General features: G+C 60.1%; 1 protein-coding gene and 1 long non-coding RNA gene across 2 annotated transcripts; one reads left to right on the forward strand and one right to left on the reverse strand.

Moving 5' to 3' along the window:
* Positions 1 to 33: 33 nt before the first annotated feature.
* LOC131591094 (histone acetyltransferase KAT5-like) lies at positions 34 to 19,905 on the reverse strand. Its single transcript, XM_058861556.1, is given in 15 exon segments — positions 34 to 175; positions 1,636 to 1,717; positions 3,094 to 3,253; positions 4,380 to 4,473; positions 5,730 to 5,870; positions 5,954 to 6,043; positions 9,072 to 9,196; positions 9,199 to 9,319; positions 13,532 to 13,606; positions 14,851 to 14,931; positions 16,664 to 16,867; positions 18,653 to 18,789; positions 19,112 to 19,180; positions 19,594 to 19,660; positions 19,812 to 19,905. Coding segments are annotated over 15 exon segments (1,590 nt in total). The 5' UTR covers positions 19,821 to 19,905; the 3' UTR covers positions 34 to 40.
* LOC131591121 (uncharacterized) lies at positions 9,327 to 10,698 on the forward strand. Its single transcript, XR_009280260.1, has 4 exons — positions 9,327 to 9,568; positions 9,652 to 9,733; positions 10,141 to 10,306; positions 10,431 to 10,698. It is a non-coding gene; the product is annotated as an uncharacterized LOC131591121 (long non-coding RNA).
* Positions 19,906 to 19,936: the final 31 nt, after the last annotated feature.

Raw genomic sequence — 19,936 nt, forward strand, 5'->3', positions numbered from 1 at the left:
GCCAGGTAACGAGGGGGGCGTGGCCTGGCGGGGCGTGGCCTCACCACTTCCCCCGCTTGCTCCAGTCCTTGGGGGTGAAGTGCAGGCACTTGGCGTCGATGCGCAGGAGCCGCTTGAGCATCGCCCGCTCGTGGCCCTCCACGATGTCCTCGGAGAGCGTCAGGATGTACTGACCCTGTACAGGTGTGCACAGGTGTGTTAGGGTGTGCACAGGTGTGTCAGGATGTACTGACCCTGTACAGGTGTGCACAGGTGTGTCAGGGTGTGCACAGGTGTGTCAGGATGTACTGACCCTGTACAGGTGTGCACAGGTGTGTCAGGATGTACTGACCCTGCACAGGTGTGCACAGGTGTGTCAGGGTGTACTGACCCTGTACAGGTGTGCACAGGTGTGTCAGGGTGTGCACAGGTGTGTCAGGATGTACTGACCCTGTACAGGTGTGTCAGGATGTGTCAGGTGCGTCAGGATGTACTGACCCTGTACAGGTGTGACAGGGTGTACTGACCCTGTACAGGTGTGCACAGGTGTGTCAGGGTGTGTCAGGATGTACTGACCCTGTACAGGTGTGTCAGGTGTGTTAGGGTGTACTGACCCTGCACAGGTGTGTCAGGGTGTACTGACCCTGTACAGGTGTGTCAGGGTGTACTGACCCTGTACAGGTGTGCACAGGTGTGACAGGATGTACTGACCCTGTACAGGTGTGTACAGGTGTGTACAGGTGTGTCAGGATGTACTGACCCTGTACAGGTGTACACAGGTGTGACAGGTGTGTTAGGGTGTACTGACCCTGTACAGGTGTGCACAGGTGTGACAGGATGTACTGACCCTGTACAGGTGTGACAGGTGTGTCAGGATGTGACAGGGTGTGTCAGGATGTACTGACCCTGCACAGGTATGACAGGTGTGTTAGGGTGCACTGACCCTGTACAGGTGTGCACAGGTGTGTCAGGGTGTGCACAGGTGTGTCAGGGTGTGTCAGGGTGTGTCAGGGTGTATCAGGTGTGCACAGGTGTGTGAGGGCTGTTCCCGTGTGACACCCAGGTGTGTAAAGGGGGACACACAGAGATATTTTCAGCCCCCCAGGTGTGTCCAGGACCCCCAGGTGTGTGTGAGACCCCCAGGTGTGTCCAGGACCCCCCAGGTGTGTGCAGGGACTCCCCAGGTGTGTGCAGGGACCCCCCAGGTGTATGTGAGACCCCCCAGGTGTGTGTGGACCCCCCAGGTGTGTGTGAGACCCCCCAGGTGTGTCCAGGACCCCCCCAGGTGTGTTCAGACCCCCCCAGGTGTGTGTGAGACCCCCCCAGGTGTGTGTGAGACCCCCCAGGTGTGTGTGAGACCCCCCAGGTGTGTCCAGGCCCCCCCAGGTGTGTGCAGGGACTCCCCAGGCCCCCCCAGCTGTGTTCAGGACCCCCCAGGTGTGTGTGAGACCCCCCAGGTGTGTGTGAGACCCCCCCAGGTGTGCAGGACCCCCCAGGTGTGTGCAGGACCCCCCCAGGTGTGTCCAGGACCCCCCCAGGTGTGTGTGAGACCCCCAGGTGTGTCCAGGACCCCCCAGGTGTGTGCAGGGACCCCCCCAGGTGTGTGTGAGACCCCCCCAGGTGTGTGTGAGACCCCTCCAGGTGTGCAGGACCCACCTTGTAGTAGTTGATGAGGTTCAGGTACTGCAGGGTGGAGATCACGTCCTCCTTCTTGATGCTGGTGATCTCGCTGATCTCGCTGGGGGAGGGGGGAAATGAGGGGGGGCTGCACCCCCAGAGCCCCCCAAAATACCCAAAACCCCCCCAGAGACCCCCAAAATCCCCAAAACACCCCCAGAGACCCCCAAAATCCCAAAAACACCCCCAGAGACCCCCCCAAATCCCCAAAACCCCCCCAGAGCCCCCCAAAATACCCAAAACACCCCCAGAGACCCCCAAAATACCCAAAACACCCCCAGAGACCCCCAAAATCCCCAAAACACCCCCAGAGACCCCCAAAATCCCCAAAACCCCCCCAGAGACCCCCAAAATCCCCAAAACACCCCCAGAGACCCCCCCAAATCCCCAAACCTCCCCTAGAGTCCCCCAAAATCCCCAAAACACCCCCAGAGACCCCCAAAATCCCCAAAACCCCCCCAGAGACCCCCAGAATCCCCAAAACACCCCCAGAGCCCCCCAAAATCCCAAAAACACCCCCAGAGCCCCCCAAAATCCCAAAAACACCCCCAGAGAACCCCCAAAATCCCCAAACCTCCCCCAGAGCCCCCCAAAATACCCAAAACCCCCCCAGAGACCCCCAAAATACCCAAAACCCCCCCAGAGAACCCCCAAAATCCCCAACCCCCCCCCAGAGACCCCCAAAATACCCAAAACATCCCCAGAGAACCCCCAAAATACCCAAAACCCCCCCAGAGAACCCCCAAAATCCCCAACCCCCCCCCAGAGACCCCCAAAATACCCAAAACATCCCCAGAGCCCCCCAAAATACCCCAAACACCCCCAGAGACCCCCAAAATCCCCCCAGAGCACCCCAAAACACCCCCTGAAGCCCCCAGACCCCCCCAGAGCCCCCCGATGCTGAGGGGGCGGAGCCTTGGCAGTGTGGGCGTGGTTAACATTGATGGGGGCGTGGCCTGGAGCTGTTCCACACCATTGATTGACAGGTGGGGCAGGGTCTAAGGGCTGGGGGTGTGGCCTGGAACTGGGCGTGGCTTCTGACAGGGTGGGCGTGGCCTGGAGAAGCTGCCACGCCCCCAACATTGGGCATGGGCGTGGTGGGCGTGGCTTTGAGGGGGCGTGGCATAAGGGGGCGTGGCTTCCATCAGGTCTGGGTAAAGACATTGGGTGTTGATTTGTGGTGGGCGTGGCTTTGAGGGGGCGTGGCCTAAGGGGGCGTGGCTTCCATCAGGTCTGGGTAAAGACATCGGGTGTTGATTTATGGTGGGCGGGGCTTTGGGAAGGGGCGGAGCCTCGGGCAATGGGGTGTGGTCCACAAAGGGGCGTGGTCTGGTGGAAAGGGGGCGTGGCCTGGCAGAAAGGGGGCGTGGCCTGGCGGGAAGGGGGCGTGGCCTGGCAGAAAAGGGGCGTGGCTCGGTGGAAAGGGGCGTGTCTCACTTGATGGTGATCTGGGGCCGCTCGCCGGCCTCGGCCTTGAGCCCCATGAGGATCTCCAGGATGGTCTGGGACCAGTAACTGCGGTACGACAGCAGCCCCAGGTCCGACAGCGGCTTCTCGGGAGTGCCCGTCTTACCCTCCACCTTGGACAGCTCGTAACCTGCGGGGACAGGGGACAGCTGAGGGACGGGGGACAGGGGGACAGGTGAGGGACAGGGGACAGGGGGACAGGGGACAGGTGAGGGACAGGGGACAGGGGACAGGTGAGGGACGGGGGACAGGGGACAGGGGACAGGTGAGGACAGGGGACAGGGGACAGGGGACAGGTGAGGGACAGGGGACAGGGGACAGGGGACAGGTGAGGACAGGGGACAGGGGACAGGGGACAGGGGAGGGACAGGGGACAGGGGACAGGCGAGGGACAGGGGACAGGTGAGGACAAGGGACAGGGGAGGGATGGGGGACGGGGGACAGGTGAGGGACACAGGGACAGGGGAGGGACAGGGGGGACATGGGGACAGGTGAGGACAGGGGACAGGTGAGGGACATGGGGACGGGGGGGAAAGGTAAGGGACAGGTGGGGGACAGGGGGGACAGGTGAGGGACAGAGGACAGGGGACAGATGGGGGCACAGGGGGGACAGGTGAGGGAGAGGGCAAGGACAGGTCCCTGAGGCTTTGGGGGCGTCCCCTGGGGTTATTTCCACCTCCCCCAGGTATTTAAAGCCTTCCCAGTGGATTTTTGGGGTCCCGGCAGGGTTTGGGGTCCCAGCAGGGTTTGGGGTCCCAGCAGGGTTTGGGGTCCCTGTCAGGGTTTGAGGTCCCAGCAGGGTTTGGGGTCCTGTCAGGGTTTGGGGTCCCAGCAGGGTTTGGGGTCCCAGCAGGGTTTGGGGTCCCATCAGGATTTGGGGTCCCTGTCAGGGTTTGGGGTCCTGTCAGGGTTTGGGGTCCCAGCAGGGTTTGGGGTCCCTGTCAGGGTTTGGGGTCCCAGCAGGATTTGGGGTCCCTGTCAGGGTTTGGGGTCCCAGCAGGGTTTGGGGTCCCAGCAGGGTTTGGGGTCCCTGTCAGGGTTTGGGGTCCTGTCAGGGTTTGGGGTCCCTGTCAGGGTTTGGGGTCCCAGCAGGGTTTGGGGTCCCATCAGGATTTGGGGTCCCTGTCAGGGTTTGGGGTCCCAGCAGGGTTTGGGGTCCCAGCAGGGTTTGGGGTCCCTGTCAGGATTTGGGGTCCCAGCAGGATTTGGGGTCCCTGTCAGGGTTTGGGGTCCCAGCAGGGTTTGGGGTCACTGACTGAACTCGATGAGCAGTTTGCCGTAGCCCCGGCGCTGGTACGGGGGCAGGGTCAGGATGCAGGCGACGTTGTAATCCTCGGTCGACTCCTTCTCCTGCAGGAAATCCCCGGGATTTGATCCAAAAAACCCCTGGGACCACCCCAAAAACCCCTGGGACTACCCAAAAACCCCTGGGACCACCCAAAAAAACCCTGGGACCACCCAAAAACCCCTGGGACCCACCCGAAAAAACCCTGGGACCACCAAAAAATACCCTGGAATTGCACCCAAAAGCTCCCCAGGACTGGATCCCAGAAACTCCCCAGGGTCACCCCAAAACCCCCTGGGATAATCCCAGGATCCCAAAACCCGCCAGGATTAACACCTCAGAAACCCCTCTGGAACCCCCCAAATCCCCCCAAACACTCTAAATCCCCCCCAAAAAGGCCCCAAATCCCCCCAAAACGGCCCCAAATCCCCCCAAACACCCCAAATCCCCCCCAAACAGCCCCAAATCCCCCCAAACAGCCCCAAATCCTCCCAAAACGGCCCCAAATCCCCCCCAAACAGCCCCAAATCCTCCCAAACGGCCCAAATCCCCCCAAAATGACCCCAAACCCCCCCAAACTACTTCAAATCCCTCCCAAACACCCCAAATCCCCCAACCCCCCAAAAGACCCCAAATCCCCCCCAAAACGACCCCAAATCCCCTCCAAACAGCCCCAAATCCCCCCAAAATGACCCCAAACCCCCCAAACTACTTCAAATCCCTCCCAAACACCCCAAATCCCCCAACCCCCCCCAAACGACCCCAAATCCCCCTCAAAACGACCCCTAATACCCTCCGAACAGCCCCAAATCCTCCCAAAATGGCCCCAAATCCCCCCCAGACACCCCAAATCCCCCTAAAACTACTCCAAATCCCCCAAACATCCAAATCCTCCCAAAAAGGCCCCAAATCGCCCCCCAAACCCCCTCAAATGGTTCCAATTCCCCCAGACGGCCCCAAATCCCCCCAAATGGCCCCAAATCCCCCCAAACACCCCAAATCCCCCCAGACACCCCAAATCCTCCCAAAAAGGCCCCAAATCGCCCCCCAAACCCCCTCAAATGGCCCCAATTCCCCCCAAACGGCCCAGATCCCCCCCAAACGGCCCCAAATCCCCCCAGACACCCCAAACCCCCCCCAAAACTACTCCAAATCCCTCCCAAACACCCAAATCCCCCCCTAATTCCCCCCAAGAACCCCAAATCACCCCCAAATGGCCCCAAATACCCCTCAAACAGCCCAAATCCCCCCAGACACCCCAATCCCCCTCAAACATCCCAAATCCCCCCCAACACCCCCCCAAATCCCCCAAACCCCCCACCTTGGAGAAGTAGCCCACGATGTGGAAACCTTTGCAGTCGTACTCGGTCATGACGTAGAAGAGGAAGGGGTCGGTGTCGTAGTAAAGGGTCTTGTGGTCCAGGAAACACTTGGCCAGCAGGCAGAGATTCTGGGAATAACTCTGGAAAAGATCCCGGGAATGACTCCGGAATGTTTGGGATGGAGGGAAAATCCCCCCCCCGGGACCACCCCCCCAACTCTCACCTTGTTCTTGCGGCCGTCGATCTCGAAGAAGGAAATGGTGCCCTTGCGATAAATCTCGTTCCCAGGGGGGTGCCGGAGGTCACATTTGGTCTGGGGAGGGGATTTTGGGGGATTTTGGGGTTTTTTGGGATTTTTTGGGGTTTTTTGGGGGTTTTTTTGGGGGTTTTGGGGGTGAAAATGGGGAGGGAAGAGAGGGAGATTGGGGGGTGGGAAAGGGAAATTGGGGAGAAAAAGTGGGGAGGGAGTGGGAATTTGGAGTTTTGGGGGAAATTGGGGGTTTTGGGGAGTGGGGAGGCCAAAGGAGGGTAAGAGGGTAAAAACTGGGGGTTGAGGATTCCCAAATCTTCCTGGGGATCCCCCAAATCCCCTTGGGGATGACCCAAATCAGGGATTCCCTGGTACAGCCTTGCCCTGGCTCCCCAAATCCCCTCAAAACTCCTCCAAATCGCCTCAAAACTCCTCCAAATCCCCTCGAAACTCCCCCAAATCCCCTTGAAACTCACTCAAATGCCCCAAATCCCTCCAAAACTCCCAAAATCCTGCCAAAACTCCTCTAAGTCCCCTGAAACTCTCCAAAACTTCCACAAATTCCCCCAAATCCCTCCCAAACCCCCCCAAATCTCCCCGCACCTCCCAAAATCCCCTAAATCTCCCCCAAGCCCCCTGAACCTCCCCCAAATCTCCCCCAAATCCCCTCAAACCTCCCCCAATCTCCCCAAACCCACTGAAATCCCCTCAAACCTCCCCCAAATGCCCCAAATCTCCCCCAAACCCCTCCAAATCCCCTTGAACCTCCCCCAAATCCCCTCGAACCTCCCACAAATTTCCCCAAATCCCCCCAAATTCCCTTGAAACTCCCCCAAATCTCTCCCAAACCCACCAAAACTCCCCAAAACCCCCTCGAACCTTCCCCAAACCCCCCGAAATCCCCTTGAACCTCCCCAAATCCCCCCAAACGCCCCCAAATCTCCCCCAAACCCCCCCCACACTCCCACAAATCCCCTTGAAACTCCCCCAAACCCCCCAAAATCCCCTCGAACCTCCCCAAACCCCCCAAATCTCCCCCAAACCCCCCCAAATCCCCTCGAACCTTCCCCAAACCCCCCCAAATCTCCCCCAAACCCCCCCAAATCCCCTTGAAACTCCCCCACACCCCCCCAAATCTCCCCCAAACCCCCCCAAATCCCCTTGAAACTCCCCCAAACTCCCCCAGATCTCCCCCAAACCCCTCCAAATCCCCTTGAAACCCCCCAAAATCCCCATCATCTCCCCCAAATCCCCTTGAAACCCCCCAAAATCCCCATCATCTCCCCCAAACCTCCCAAATCTCCCCCAAAACCCCCTCAAACCTCCCCCAAATCCCTTGAAACCCCCCCAAATCCCCATCATCTCCCCCAAACCCCCCAAAATCCCCTGGAACCTCCCCCAAACCCCCCCCAAATCCCCCTGAACCTCCCCCACACCCCCCCAAATCTCCCCCAAACCCCCCAAAATCCCCTTGAAACCCCCCCAAATCCCATCATCTCCCCCAAACCCCCCAAAATCCCCTCGAACCTCCCCAAAGCCCCCAAATCCCCTTGAACCTCCCAAAATCCCCATCATCTCTCCCAAACCCCCCAAAATCCCCTGGAACCTCCCCCAAACCTCCCCAAATCTCCCCCAAACCCCCCCAAATCCCCTTGAAACTCCCCAAATCCCCATCATCTCTCCCAAACCCCCCAAAATCCCCTGGAACCTCCCCCAAACCCCCCAAATCCCCCTGAACCTCCCCCACACCCCCCCAAATCTCCCCCAAACCCCCAAAATCCCCTTGAAACCCCCCCAAATCCCCATCATCTCCCCAAACCCCCCAAAATCCCCTCGAACCTCCCCCAAACCCCCCCAAATCTCCCCCAACCCCCCCCAAATCCCCTTGAAACCCCCGCACACCCCCCCAATCTCCCCAAACCCCCCCAAATCCCCTTGAAACCCCCCAAAATCCCCATCATCTCCCCAAATCCCCTTGAAACCCCCCAAACCCCCCCAAATCCCCTTGAAACTCCCCCAAACCCCCCCAAATCTCCCCCAAACCCCCCCAAATCCCCTTGAAACTCCCCCAAACCCCCCCAAATCTCCTTGAAACCCCCGCACACCCCCCCAAATCTCCCCCAAATCCCCTTGAAACCCCCCAAAATCCCCATCATCTCCCCCAAATCCCCTTGAAACTCCCCAAAGCCCCCCAAATCTCCCCCAAATCCCCTTGAAACTCCCCCACCCCCCCCAAATCTCCCCCAAACCCCCCCAGATCCCCTTGAAACCCCTGAAAATCCCCATCATCTCCCCCAAATCCCCTTGAAACCCCCCAAAATCCCCATCATCTCCCCCAAACCCCCCCAAATCTCCCCCAAAACCCCTCAAACCTCCCCAAATCCCCTTGAAACCCCCCAAAATCCCCATCATCTCCCCCAAACCCCCTTGAAACCCCCCAAAATCCCCATCATCTCCCCAAATCCCCTTGAAACCCCCCCACACCCCCCCAAATCTCCCCCAAACCCCCCAAATCCCCTTGAACCTCCCCCACACCCCCCCAAATCTCCCCCAAACCCCCCAAAATCCCCATCATCTCCCCCAAATCCCCCTGAATCCCCCCAAAACCCCCTCAAACCTCCCCCCAACCCCCCCAAAATCCCCTTGAAACCCCCCAAATCCCCTTGAAACCCCCCCAACCCCCCCAAATCCCCTTGAAACCCCCGCACACCCCCCCAATCTCCCCCCAAACCCCCCCAAATCCCCTTGAAACCCCCCAAAATCCCCATCATCTCCCCAAATTCCCTTGAAATTCCCCCAAACCCCCCCAAATCCCCTTGAAACCCCCCCAAATCCCCTTGAAACCCCCCAAAATCCCCATCATCTCCCCCAAATCCCCTTGAAACCCCCCAAACCCCCCCAAATCCCTTGAAACTCCCCCAAACCCCCCCAGATCTCCCCCAAACCCCCCAAATCCCCTTGAAACCCCCCAAAATCCCCATCATCTTCCCCAAACCCCCCAAATCCCTTGAAACCCCCCAAAATCCCCATCATCTCCCCCAAATCCCCTTGAAACCCCCCCAAATCCCCCCGTTTCCCCCGGTTCCCGTACCAGGTGTCTCTGCAGGCAGCGCAGGCTGTGCCCGTACTTGAGGCAGAACTCGCACAGGTACAGCACGGGCAGCCCCGTCAGCTCCTGCGGGTACGGCGAGAAGTACCAGGGCTTGAGGCGGTGCGGCCCAGCTCGATGCATTCGATGTTTTTCATCCTGGTGACGATGTCGTCGTGGCTCCGGTCCGACACCAGGCTCCCGGTCATCCTGGGCGCCGAGGGGGCTCCGTCCGACGAGTCCTGCGAGTCCTGCCGGGGACAGCGGGGTCACGGCCGGCCTTGGCCGCCGCCTTCCCGCGGGGCTTTGGACCTTCCACAGCCGCTTTGCCCCCGGTTTTAGGTGATTTTTCTCTGTTCTTGCTCTGTTTTTCCCCATTTTTAGGTGATTTTTGTCCATTCCTGCTTTGCTTCGCCTCCTTCCCGCGGGGCTTTGGACCTTCCTCGTCTGCTTTGCCCCCGTTTTTGGGTGATTTTTGGTTTGCTTTGCCCCATTTTTGGGTGATTTTTGTCCCTTCCTGATTTGCTTTATCCCCATTTTAGGTGATTTTTGTCTGTTCTTGCTCTGTTTCCCCCATTTTTAGGTCATTTTTGTCCATTCCTGCTTTGCTTCGCCTCCTTCCCGTGGGGGTTTGGACCTTCCACATCCGCTTTGTCCCGTTTTTGGTGGTTTTTGGTTTGTTTTCCCCCATTTTTGGGGTGATTTTTGTCCCTTCCTGATTTGGTTTCCCCACTTTTAGGTCGTTTTTGGTCGTTCCTGATTTGTTTTGCCCCATTCCTGGTGGGGTTTGTCCCTTCCTGATTTGCTTTATCCCCATTTTTAGGTGATTTTTGTTCCTTCCTGATTTGGTTTCCCCATTTTCAGGTGATTTTTGTCTGTTTTTGCTCTGTTTTCCCCATTTTTAAGTGATTTTTGTCTGTTCTTGCTCTGTTTTTCCCCATTTCAGGTGATTTTTGTCCATTCCTGCTTTGCTTCGCCTCCTTCCCGCGGGGCTTTGGACCTTCCACAGCCGCTTTGCCCCCGGGTTTGGGTGGTTTTTGTCTCTTTTTGATTTGTTTTCCCCCATTTTTAGGTGGTTTTTGTCCATTCCTGATTTGGTTTCCCCATTTTTCAGTGATTTCTGTCTGTTCTTGCTCTGTTTTTCCCCATTTTTAGGTGATTTTTGTCCCTTCCTGATTTGGGTTCCCCATTTTTAGGTGATTTTTGTCTGGTTTTGCTTTGTTTTCCCCCATTTTTAGGTGATTTTTGTCCCTTCTTGCTTTGCTTCACCTCATTCCAGGGGGGTTTCACCCTTCCCCATCCACTTTGTCCCCATTTTTGGGTGATTTTTGTCCCTTCCTGATTTGGTTTCCCCGTTTTTAGGTGATTTTTGTCTGGTTTTGCTCTGATTTTCCCCATTTTTTGGTGATTTTTGTCCATTCCTGCTTTGCTTCGCCTCCTTCCCACGGGGGTTTGGTCCTTCCACAGCCGCCTTGTCCCCGTTTTTGGGTGCTTTTCGTCTCTTTTTGCTTTGGTTTCCCCCATTTTTAGGTGATTTTTGTCCATTCCTGATTTGGTTTCCTCGTTTTTAGGTGATTTTTGTCTGTTTTTGCTGTTTTTCCCCATTTTTAGGTGGTTTTTGTCCATTCCTGCTTTGCTTCACCTCCTTCCCATGGGGGTTTGGACCTTCCACATCCGCTTTGCCCCCGTTTTTGGGTGATTTTTGGTTTGCTTTGTCCCCGTTTTTGGGTGGTTTTTGGTTTGCTTTGCCCCATTTTGGGGTGATTTTTGTCCCTTCCTGATTTGGTTTCCCCATTTTTAGGTGATTTTTGTCTGTTCTTGCTTTGTTTTTCCCCATTTTTAGGTGATTTTTGTCTGTTTTTGCTTTGTTTTCCCCCATTTTTAGGTGATTTTTGTCTGTTCTTGCTCTGTTTTCCCCCATTTTTAGGTGATTTTTGTCCCTTCCTGATTTGGGTTCCCCATTTTTAGGTGATTTTTGTCTGTTCTTGCTCTGTTTTTCCCCATTTTTAGGTGATTTTTGTCTGTTCTTGCTTTGTTTTCCCCCATTTTTAAGTGATTTTTGTCTGTTTTTGCTCTGTTTTCCCCCATTTTTAGGTGATTTTTGTCCATTCCTGCTTTGCTTCGCCTCCTTCCCGCGGGGCTTTGGACCTTCCACATCCGCTTTCTCCCCGTTTTTGGGTGGTTTTTGGTTTGCTTTGCCCCATTTTTGGGGTGATTTTTGTCCATTCCTGATTTGGGTTCCCCATTTTCAGGTGATTTTTGTCTGTTTTTGCTCTGATTTTCCCCATTTTTTGGTGATTTTTGTCCATTCCTGATTTGGTTTCCCTGTTTTTAGGTGATTTTTGTCTGTTTTTGCTTTGTTTTTCCCCATTTTTAGGTGATTTTTGTCTGTTCTTGCTCTGTTTTCCCCCATTTTTAGGTGATTTTTGTCCCTTCCTGATTTGGTTTCCCCATTTTTAAGTGATTTTTGTCCATTCCTGCTTTGCTTCGCCTCCTTCCCGCAGGGGTTTGGTCCTTCCCCATTTGTTTTCCCCCATTTTTAGGTGATTTTTGTCCCTTCCTGATTTGGTTTCCCCATTTCCAGGTGACTTTTCCCTTCCTCTGCCTCAGTTTCTCTCTCTCCACGTTACCTTTCACATTTTCCCCATTTTCTCGCTGCTTTCCCACGTCCCTGCCTCAGTTTCCCCCAATTAAATGTCAATTAAAACCTTTAATTCCCTTTGTTTTCATTTTCATTTTTCCTGCCTCAATTCCTGCATTTTCCTCCTTTCCCTGCCTCAGTTTCCCCACCCCCAGAGCCCATTTCCCTCCTCCCCTCCCCCCACGATGTCCCCTGGGTGTCCCCTGGGTGTCCCCTGGGTGTCCCCTGGGTGTCCCCAATGTCCCCTGGATGTCCCCTGGGTGTCCCCTGGGTGTCCCCTGGGTGTCCCCTGGGTGTCCCTTGGGTGTCCCCTGGGTGTCCCCGATGTCCCCTGGGTGTCCCCTGGGTGTCCCCAGTGTCCCCTGGGTGTCCCCTGGGTGTCCCCTGGGTGTCCCCTGGGTGTCCCTGATGTCCCCTGGGTGTCCCCTGGGTGTCCCTTGGGTGTCCCCTGGGTGTCCCCGATGTCCCCTGGGTGTCCCCTGGGTGTCCCCGGTGTCCCCTGGGTGTCCCCTGGGTGTCCCCGGTGTCCCCTGGGTGTCCCCTGGGTGTCCCCTGGGTGTCCCCGGTGTCCCCTGGGTGTCCCCAATGTCCCTTGGGTGTCCCCTGGGTGTCCCCTGGGTGTCCCCGATGTCCCCTGGGTGTCCCCTGGGTGTCCCCTGGGTGTCCCCTGGGTGTCCCCAGTGTCCCCTGGGTGTCCCCTGGGTGTCCCCTGGGTGTCCCCTGGGTATCCCCAATGTCCCCTGGGTGTCCCCTGGGTGTCCCCTGGGTGTCCCCTGGGTGTCCCCAATGTCCCCTGGGTGTCCCCGATGTCCCCTGGGTGTCCCCAATGTCCCCTGGGTGTCCCCGATGTCCCCTGGGTATCACCAATGTCCCCTGGGTGTCCCCTGGGTGTCCCCTGGGTGTCCCTGATGTCCCCTGGGTGTCCCCTGGGTGTCCCCTGGGTGTCCCCTGGGTGTCCCCTGGGTGTCCCTGGGTGTCCCCTGGGTGTCCCCTGGGTGTCCCCGATGTCCCCTGGGTGTCCCCTGGGTGTCCCTGGGTGTCCCCGATGTCCCCTGGGTGTCCCCTGGGTGTCCCCTGGGTGTCCCCGATGTCCCCTGGGTGTCCCCTGGGTGTCCCCTGGGTGTCCCCTGGGTGTCCCCAGTGTCCCCTGGGTGTCCCCAATGTCCCCTGGGTGTCCCCTGGGTGTCCCCTGGGTGTCCCCTGGGTGTCCCCTGGGTGTCCCCAATGTCCCCTGGGTGTCCCCTGGGTGTCCCCTGGGTGTCCCCTGGACGTCCCCTGGGTGTCCCCTGGGTGTCCCCTGGGTGTCCCCAGTGTCCCCTGGGTGTCCCCTGGGTGTCCCCTGGACGTCCCCTGGGTGTCCCTGATGTCCCCTGGGAGTCCCCTGGGTGTCCCCTGGGTGTCCCTGATGTCCCCTGGGTGTCCCCAGTGTCCCCTGGATGTCCCCTGGGTGTCCCCGATGTCCCCTGGGTGTCCCCTGGGTGTCCCCTGGGTGTCCCCTGGGTGTCCCCAGTGTCCCCTGGGTGTCCCCTGGGTGTCCCCTGGATGTCCCCTGGGTGTCCCCTGGGTGTCCCCTGGGTGTCCCTGGTGTCCCCTGGGTGTCCCCTGGGTGTCCCTGATGTCCCCTGGGTGTCCCCTGGGTGTCCCCTGGGTGTCCCCAGTGTCCCCTGGGTGTCCCCTGGGTGTCCCCAATGTCCCCTGGGTGTCCCCTGGGTGTCCCTGATGTCCCCTGGGTGTCCCTGGTGTCCCCTGGGTGTCCCCAATGTCCCCTGGGTGTCCCCTGGGTGTCCCCAGTGTCCCCTGGGTGTCCCCTGGGTGTCCCCACCTCGTCTGTCCCCAGACACGCCGATTTCCTCTTCCGGCCCGGCTGAGCCGCCACCGCCCGGCGCGCTGAGCCGTTCTGGGGAGAGAGAGAGAGGGGGGTCAGAGCCTGGAACACCCCGAAACCGCACCAAAACACCCCAAAATCAGCCCAAAACACCCCAAAATCAGCCCAAAACACCCCCAAATCAGCCCAAAACACCCCAAAATCACCCCGAAACTGCACCAAAACACCCCAAAATCAGCCCAAAACACCCCAAAATCAGCACAAAATACCCCAAAATCACCCCGAAACACCCCAAAATCAGCCCAAAACTGCACCAAAACACCCCAAAATCATCCCAAAACACCCCAAAATCATCCCAAAACACCCCAAAATCAGCCCAAAACACCTCAAATCACCCCAAAATCACCCCAAAACTGCACCAAAACACCCCAAAATCATCCCCAAACACGCCAAAATCATCCCAAAATCAGCCCAAAATCATCCCAAAACAGCCCCAAATCACCCCAGAACCACACCAGAACACCCCAAAATCACCCCAAAACACCTCAAATCACCCCAAAACACCCCAAAATCACCCTGAAACTGCACCAAAACACCCCAAAATCATCCCCAAACACCCCAAAATCATCCCAAAACACCCCAAAATCACCCAAATCACCCCAAGACCATCCCAAAACACCCAAAAATCATCCCAAATTCATCCCAAAATCACCTTGAAACACCCCAAATCACAGTAAAACCACCCCAAATCACCCCAAAACCACCCCAAAACATCCCCAAACTGCCCCAAATCACCCCAAAATCCACCCGGACACCCCCAAGTCCCTCAGCACTCCCAGGGTTTGGGGGCTCCTCCGGACTTGGGGACCCCCTCAGATCCCAGAGAGAGGTTACTGGTCCATACTGGTGTGTTACTGGTGTTACTGGGCCATACTGGTGTGTTACTGGTCCATACTGGTGTGTTATCGGTGTGTTACTGGTGTGTTACTGGTGTTACTGGGCCATACCGGTGTGTTATTGGTGCGTTACTGGTGTGTTACTGGTTTATACTGGTGTGTTACTGGTGTGTTACTGGTGTGTTACTGGTCTACACTGGTGTGTTATTGGTATTCCTGGTCCATATTGGTCTGTTACTGGTGTGTTACTGGTGTGTTACTCGTCCATACTGGTGTGTTCCTGGTGTTACTGGTCCATACTGGTGTGTTACTGGTCCATACTGGTCCATACTGGTGTGTTACTGGTCCATACTGGTGTTACTGGTCCATACTGGTGTGTTACTGGTCCATACTGGTCCATACTGGTGTTCCTGGGCTCACCTGGGGGAACACGGACGCCTGCGAGGTCTCGCTGGGGGTGGGGACGGGCGTGGCCGGCGACACCACCTCGACCTTCCGCTTCTGGGGACAGTTCATCCCAGTTCAAACCAGTTCAAACCAGTTCATCCATCCCAGTCCCTCCCAGTCCATCCCAGTTCATCCCAGTCCATCCCAGTTCATCCCAGTCCATCCCAGTTCATCCCAGTCCATCCCAGTTCATTCCAGTTCATCCCAGTCCATCCCAGTCCATCCCATCCCTGCTGCTGGGGGGCAACTGGGAGCAGTGGGAGGCTCTGTTATCCCTTCCCAGTGCTCCCAGTACCTCCCAGTATCCCCCCAGTGCTCCCAGTATCCCCCCAGTATCCCCCCAGTATCCCCCCAGTGCTCCCAGTATCCCCCCAGTATCCCCCCAGTATCCCCCAGTATCCCCCCAGTGCTCCCAGTATCCCCCCAGTATCCCCCCAGTATCCCCCAGTATCCCCCCAGTGCTCCCAGTATCCCCCCAGTATCCCCCAGTATCCCCCCAGTGCTCCCAGTATCCCCCCAGTATCCCCCCAGTATCCCCCCAGTATCCCCCAGTATCCCCCCAGTGCTCCCAGTATCCCCCAGTATCCCCCCAGTGCTCCCAGTATCCCCCCAGTGCTCCCAGTATCCCCCCAGTGCTCCCAGTATCCCCCCAGTATCCCCCCCAGTATCCCCCCAGTGCTCCCAGTATCCCCCCAGTATCCCCCCAGTGCTCCCAGTATCCCCCCAGTGCTCCCAGTATCCCCCAGTATCCCCCCAGTGCTCCCAGTATCCCCCAGTATCCCCCCAGTATCCCCCAGTATCCCCCCAGTATCCCCCCAGTATCCCCCCAGTATCCCCCAGTATCCCCCCAGTATCCCCCCAGTATCCCCCCAGTGCTCCCAGTACACCCTAGGAAGGGGAGGCTCAGGGGACACCTGGCTGTGGGGACAGGGCTGGGGACAGGGACAGTGACAGTGACCCCTGGGGACAGGGCTGGGGACAGGGACAGTGACAGGGACCCCTGGGGACAGGGCTGAGGACAGGGACAGTGACAGTGACCCCTGGGGACAGGGATGGGGATGGGGACAGGGACACTGTGGTGACAATGATCCACTGGGGACAGGGATGGGGACAGGGATGGGGACAGGGATGGGGACAGGGACAGGGACACTGTGGTGACAATGATCCACTGGGGACAGGGATGGGGACAGGGACAGTGCTGGGGACCCCCTGGGGACAAGGACAAGGACAAGGATGGGGACAGGGATGGGGAGGGTGACAGGGATGCCTGGGGACAGGGACACCTGGGGACAGGAGTGGGGACAGGATGACAGGGACCCCTTGGGGACAGGGATGGGGACAGGGATGGGGACAGGGACCCCTAGGGACAGGGGATGGGGACAGGGTGACAGGGACACCTGGGGACAGGGATGGGGACAGGGTGACAGGGACACCTGGGGACAGGAGTGGGGACAGGGATGGGGACAGGGACCCCTGGGGACAGGAGTGGGGACAGGGATGGGGACAGGGACCCCTGGGGACAGGAGTGGGGACAGGGATGGGGACAGGGACCCCTGGGGACAGGAATGGGGACAGGGACCCCTGGGGACAGGCACCCCTTGGGGACACCACGGGTGACAAAACCCCCTTGGGGCCAAACCGGGACCTGCCAGGGGCCATTTCTGGGGCTGCTTTTGGGGCCATCTCTGGGGACATCTGGGGACATCTGGGACCAGTTGGGGACATCTGGGGCCATCTCTGGGGCCATCTGGGGACAGTTGGGGACATCTGGGGACCCGGGGGTTACCGTGGGGCGCTGGGGGCCCGGGGGGGGCTCGGCCTCGCTCTCCTTGGGCAGGTGAAAGCGGAGCGTGATGGGCCCCGGCCCCGCTGGCCCCGCTGGCCCTGGTGGCCCTGGTGGCCCCGCCGGTGGCCCCGGTGGCCCCGGTGGCCCTGGCAAACTCTTCCCGCTGGCGGGGGCCACCGGCAGCGCCAGCTCCAGGCTCTTCCTCTGCGCCGGGAGGAAGAGGAGGCGTTTAGGGGGGGGGAGGGGGACGCGGAGGGGACACGGAGGGGACGCGGTGACAAAGCCACCGCGGCTGGGGGTCCCTCCCGTCACCCCCCGGGTCCCCTCCCTGGGGACAGCGGTGGCCCCAAGGGCTCCTAAAGGGGTTGGGGGTGGCCTCGAGGGGTCAGGGATGTCCCCAAGGTGCCCTCAGAGGGGTCAGGGATGTCCCCAAGGTGCCCTCAGAGGGGTCAGGGATGTCCCCAAGGTGCCCCCAGAGGGGTCAGGGATGTCCCCAGGGTGCCCTGACAGGTCAGGGATGTCCCCAGGGTGCCCCCAGAGGGGTCAGGGATGTCCCCAAGGTGCCCTGAGGGGTCAGGGATGTCCCCAAGGTCCCTTAAAGGGGTTGGAAATGTCTCAGGGTCCTGGAGAGGGGTCAGGGATGTCCCCAAGGGGTCAGGGATGTCCCCAAGGGGTCAGAGATGTCCCCAAGCTCCCCGTAGAGGGGCTGGGGATGTCCCCAAGGCGTTGAGGACGGCCCCGAGGTCCCCAGAGAGGGACTGGGGATGCCCCAAGGTCCCCTAAAGGAGTCACAGGTGTCCCCAGGGGGTCGAGGGTGTCCCCAAGGTCCCTCAAAGTGGTCAGAAGTGTCCCCAGGGTCCCCTAAAAGGGCCAGGGATGTCCCCAAGGGTCCGGGGTGGCCCCTGGGTGGGTCCTGGGTTTGTCCCTTAGGTCTGGGTGTCACCACCCCCCAAGGGTGTCCCCAGGTGTCCCCAGGGATGTCCCTGCCCCCGAGGGGGTTTGGGGACCCCAGGCCTGTCCCCAGGGGCTCCAAGTGTCCCCTGTCACCAGCCTGGTGTGTGGCCCCTGTCCTCTGTGTCCCCTGAGCGCTGGCCCTGCTCTGTCCCCCAAGGCTGTCCCCAATCCTCGCTCTGTCACCTGCACCTGGTGTCCCCAAACTCCGCCCCTCACTGTCCCTCAGCTGTGTCCCCTGTCCCACCCCCAGGGCCACCCCCTGCCCTCCGTCCCCTCCTCAGCCTCGCCTGCTCTCCTGTCCCCACGATGTCCCCTGGGCCCATCTCGCTGTCCCCTCCGTGTCACCCGTCCTCCCGGTGTTTGTCACCTGTCTCCTCCTGACACCCCAACATCCCCTTTTCCCCGGTGTCCCCTGTCCCTCCAGTGTCACCCTCCTGTGTCCCCAGTGTCACTCCTGTGTCCCCCTCCTGTGTCCCCCTCCTGTGTCCCCAGTGTCCCTCCTGTGTCCCCCTCCTGTGTCCCCTGTCCCCCTCCTGTCCCCAGTGTCACTCCTGTGTCCCCCCCCTGTGTCCCCTGTCCTCCTCCTGTGTCCCCAGTGTCCCTCCTGTGTCCCCCTCCTGTGTCCCCTGTCCTCCTCCTGTGTCCCCAGTGTCCTCCTCCTGTGTCCCCAGTGTCCCTCCTGTGTCCCCAGTGTCCTCCTCCTGTGTCCCCAGTGTCCCTCCTGTGTCCTCAGTGTCCCCCTCCTGTGTCCCCAGTGTCCCTCCTGTGTCCTCAGTGTCCCCCTCCTGTGTCCCCAGTGTCCCTCCTGTGTCCCCAGTGTCCCTCCTGTGTCCCCCTCCTGTGTCCCCTGTCCTCCTCCTGTGTCCCCAGCGTCCTTCCCATGTCCCCTGTCCCCGTCCTGTGTCCCCTTTGTCCCTCCCACGTCCCTGGTGGCCATCCCTGTGTCCCTCCTGTGTCCCCTGTCCTCCTCCTGTGTCCCCTGTGTCCTCCTCCTGTGTCCCCAATGTCCCTCCCATGTCCCCAGTGTCCCCTCACCGGGTCCCTGTCGGGGGATCCGGGCCGGGAGCCGGGCAGGCCGTTCTTGGTGGGGGTCTTGGCCTCTTTCCGGGGCACCTGGACCCTCTTGAGGTCCAGCCGGTCGTGGGTCACCCACTCGTCCAGGCGTTTGTTGACTGGGGACAGCGGGGGACACACGATGGCACCCCCGGGCTGTCCCCACAGCCCCCCCCCCGTGTCCCCAGCCCAGCCCTGGGGACACACAGGGTGACAACGACACCCCAGTGTCCACCCGCCACCCCTCGTGACCCCCCGTGGCCTGGCCCTGTCCCCTCCCCGTTCTTGGGGACGCTGTGGGGACACCCCGGGGGTGACAGTGAGGTGCTGGCCCCCCCCCAAGACCCCTCCCTGTGCCCCCAGCCCGGCCTTGGGGACCCCAGGGGGGTTGTCCCCGTGTCCCCCCATGTCCCCCCCGTGTCCCCTCGTGTCCCCACTCACAGTCGATGTAGTGGACATAGAACAGCTTCCTCCCGCTGATGTCCTTCACACTCAGGATCTCGGCCAGTGCTGGGACAAGGGTGAGGGGGGGTCACCACCCCCTTCTGGGGACCCCCAAAACCCACCCAAGGACCCCCAAATTCCCCCCAGGGAGTTCCCCCTCAGCCTGGGCTGTGCCCCAAACCCCCCTGCCCCATATCCCCCCCTCATGTCGCCTCCCCATGTCCCCAAATCCTCTGGGGAGACCCCCAGATCCCCCCCCCCCCCCCCCCGACACCCCCTTGGGACCCCCGGACACCCCCGGGCCCAAGCCCCGCCCCTCCTCAAGCCCCGCCCCTCTTCAAGCCCCGCCCCTTTCCCTTCACCAGGCCCCGCCCCTCCCGCCCCGGTTGCCGCCCTTTCTCGCAGTCCCCGCCCCCCCTCCGAGGCCCCGCCCCTCTGCTCTGATTGGCTCTCCCCGCGCTAAGCCCCGCCCCACTCACGCCACTCATCCTCGTTGTCCTGGTTACGGCGCAGCACGGGCAGGCGGCAGCCCTCGGACACCTCCCCCTGCGGGGGCGGGGCCTCGTCAGGGCCGGGGGGGCCCCAAAACCCCCGCGGGGGGTTCGGGGGGTCCCCAAACCCTTCCGGAGGCTCCCGGAACCCCTCGGGAGGTTCCCCGAGCCCTCTCCGCGCTGCCCCCCCCCCGCCCGCTGCCCACCTCCGCCATTCTCCTCCCGGCCTTCGCTTCCGGCCGGCCGGACGCGCTTCCGGGATGCGGCCACGCCCCTTCCGCCGCTGCCCCTCCCCGGTGGGGGCCCCGCCCCCGGTCGGCGGGGAGCGCCC

The sequence above is a fragment of the Poecile atricapillus genome, chromosome 37 (assembly GCF_030490865.1).
Source record: "Poecile atricapillus isolate bPoeAtr1 chromosome 37, bPoeAtr1.hap1, whole genome shotgun sequence".
NCBI classification, from domain to species: domain Eukaryota; kingdom Metazoa; phylum Chordata; class Aves; order Passeriformes; family Paridae; genus Poecile; species Poecile atricapillus.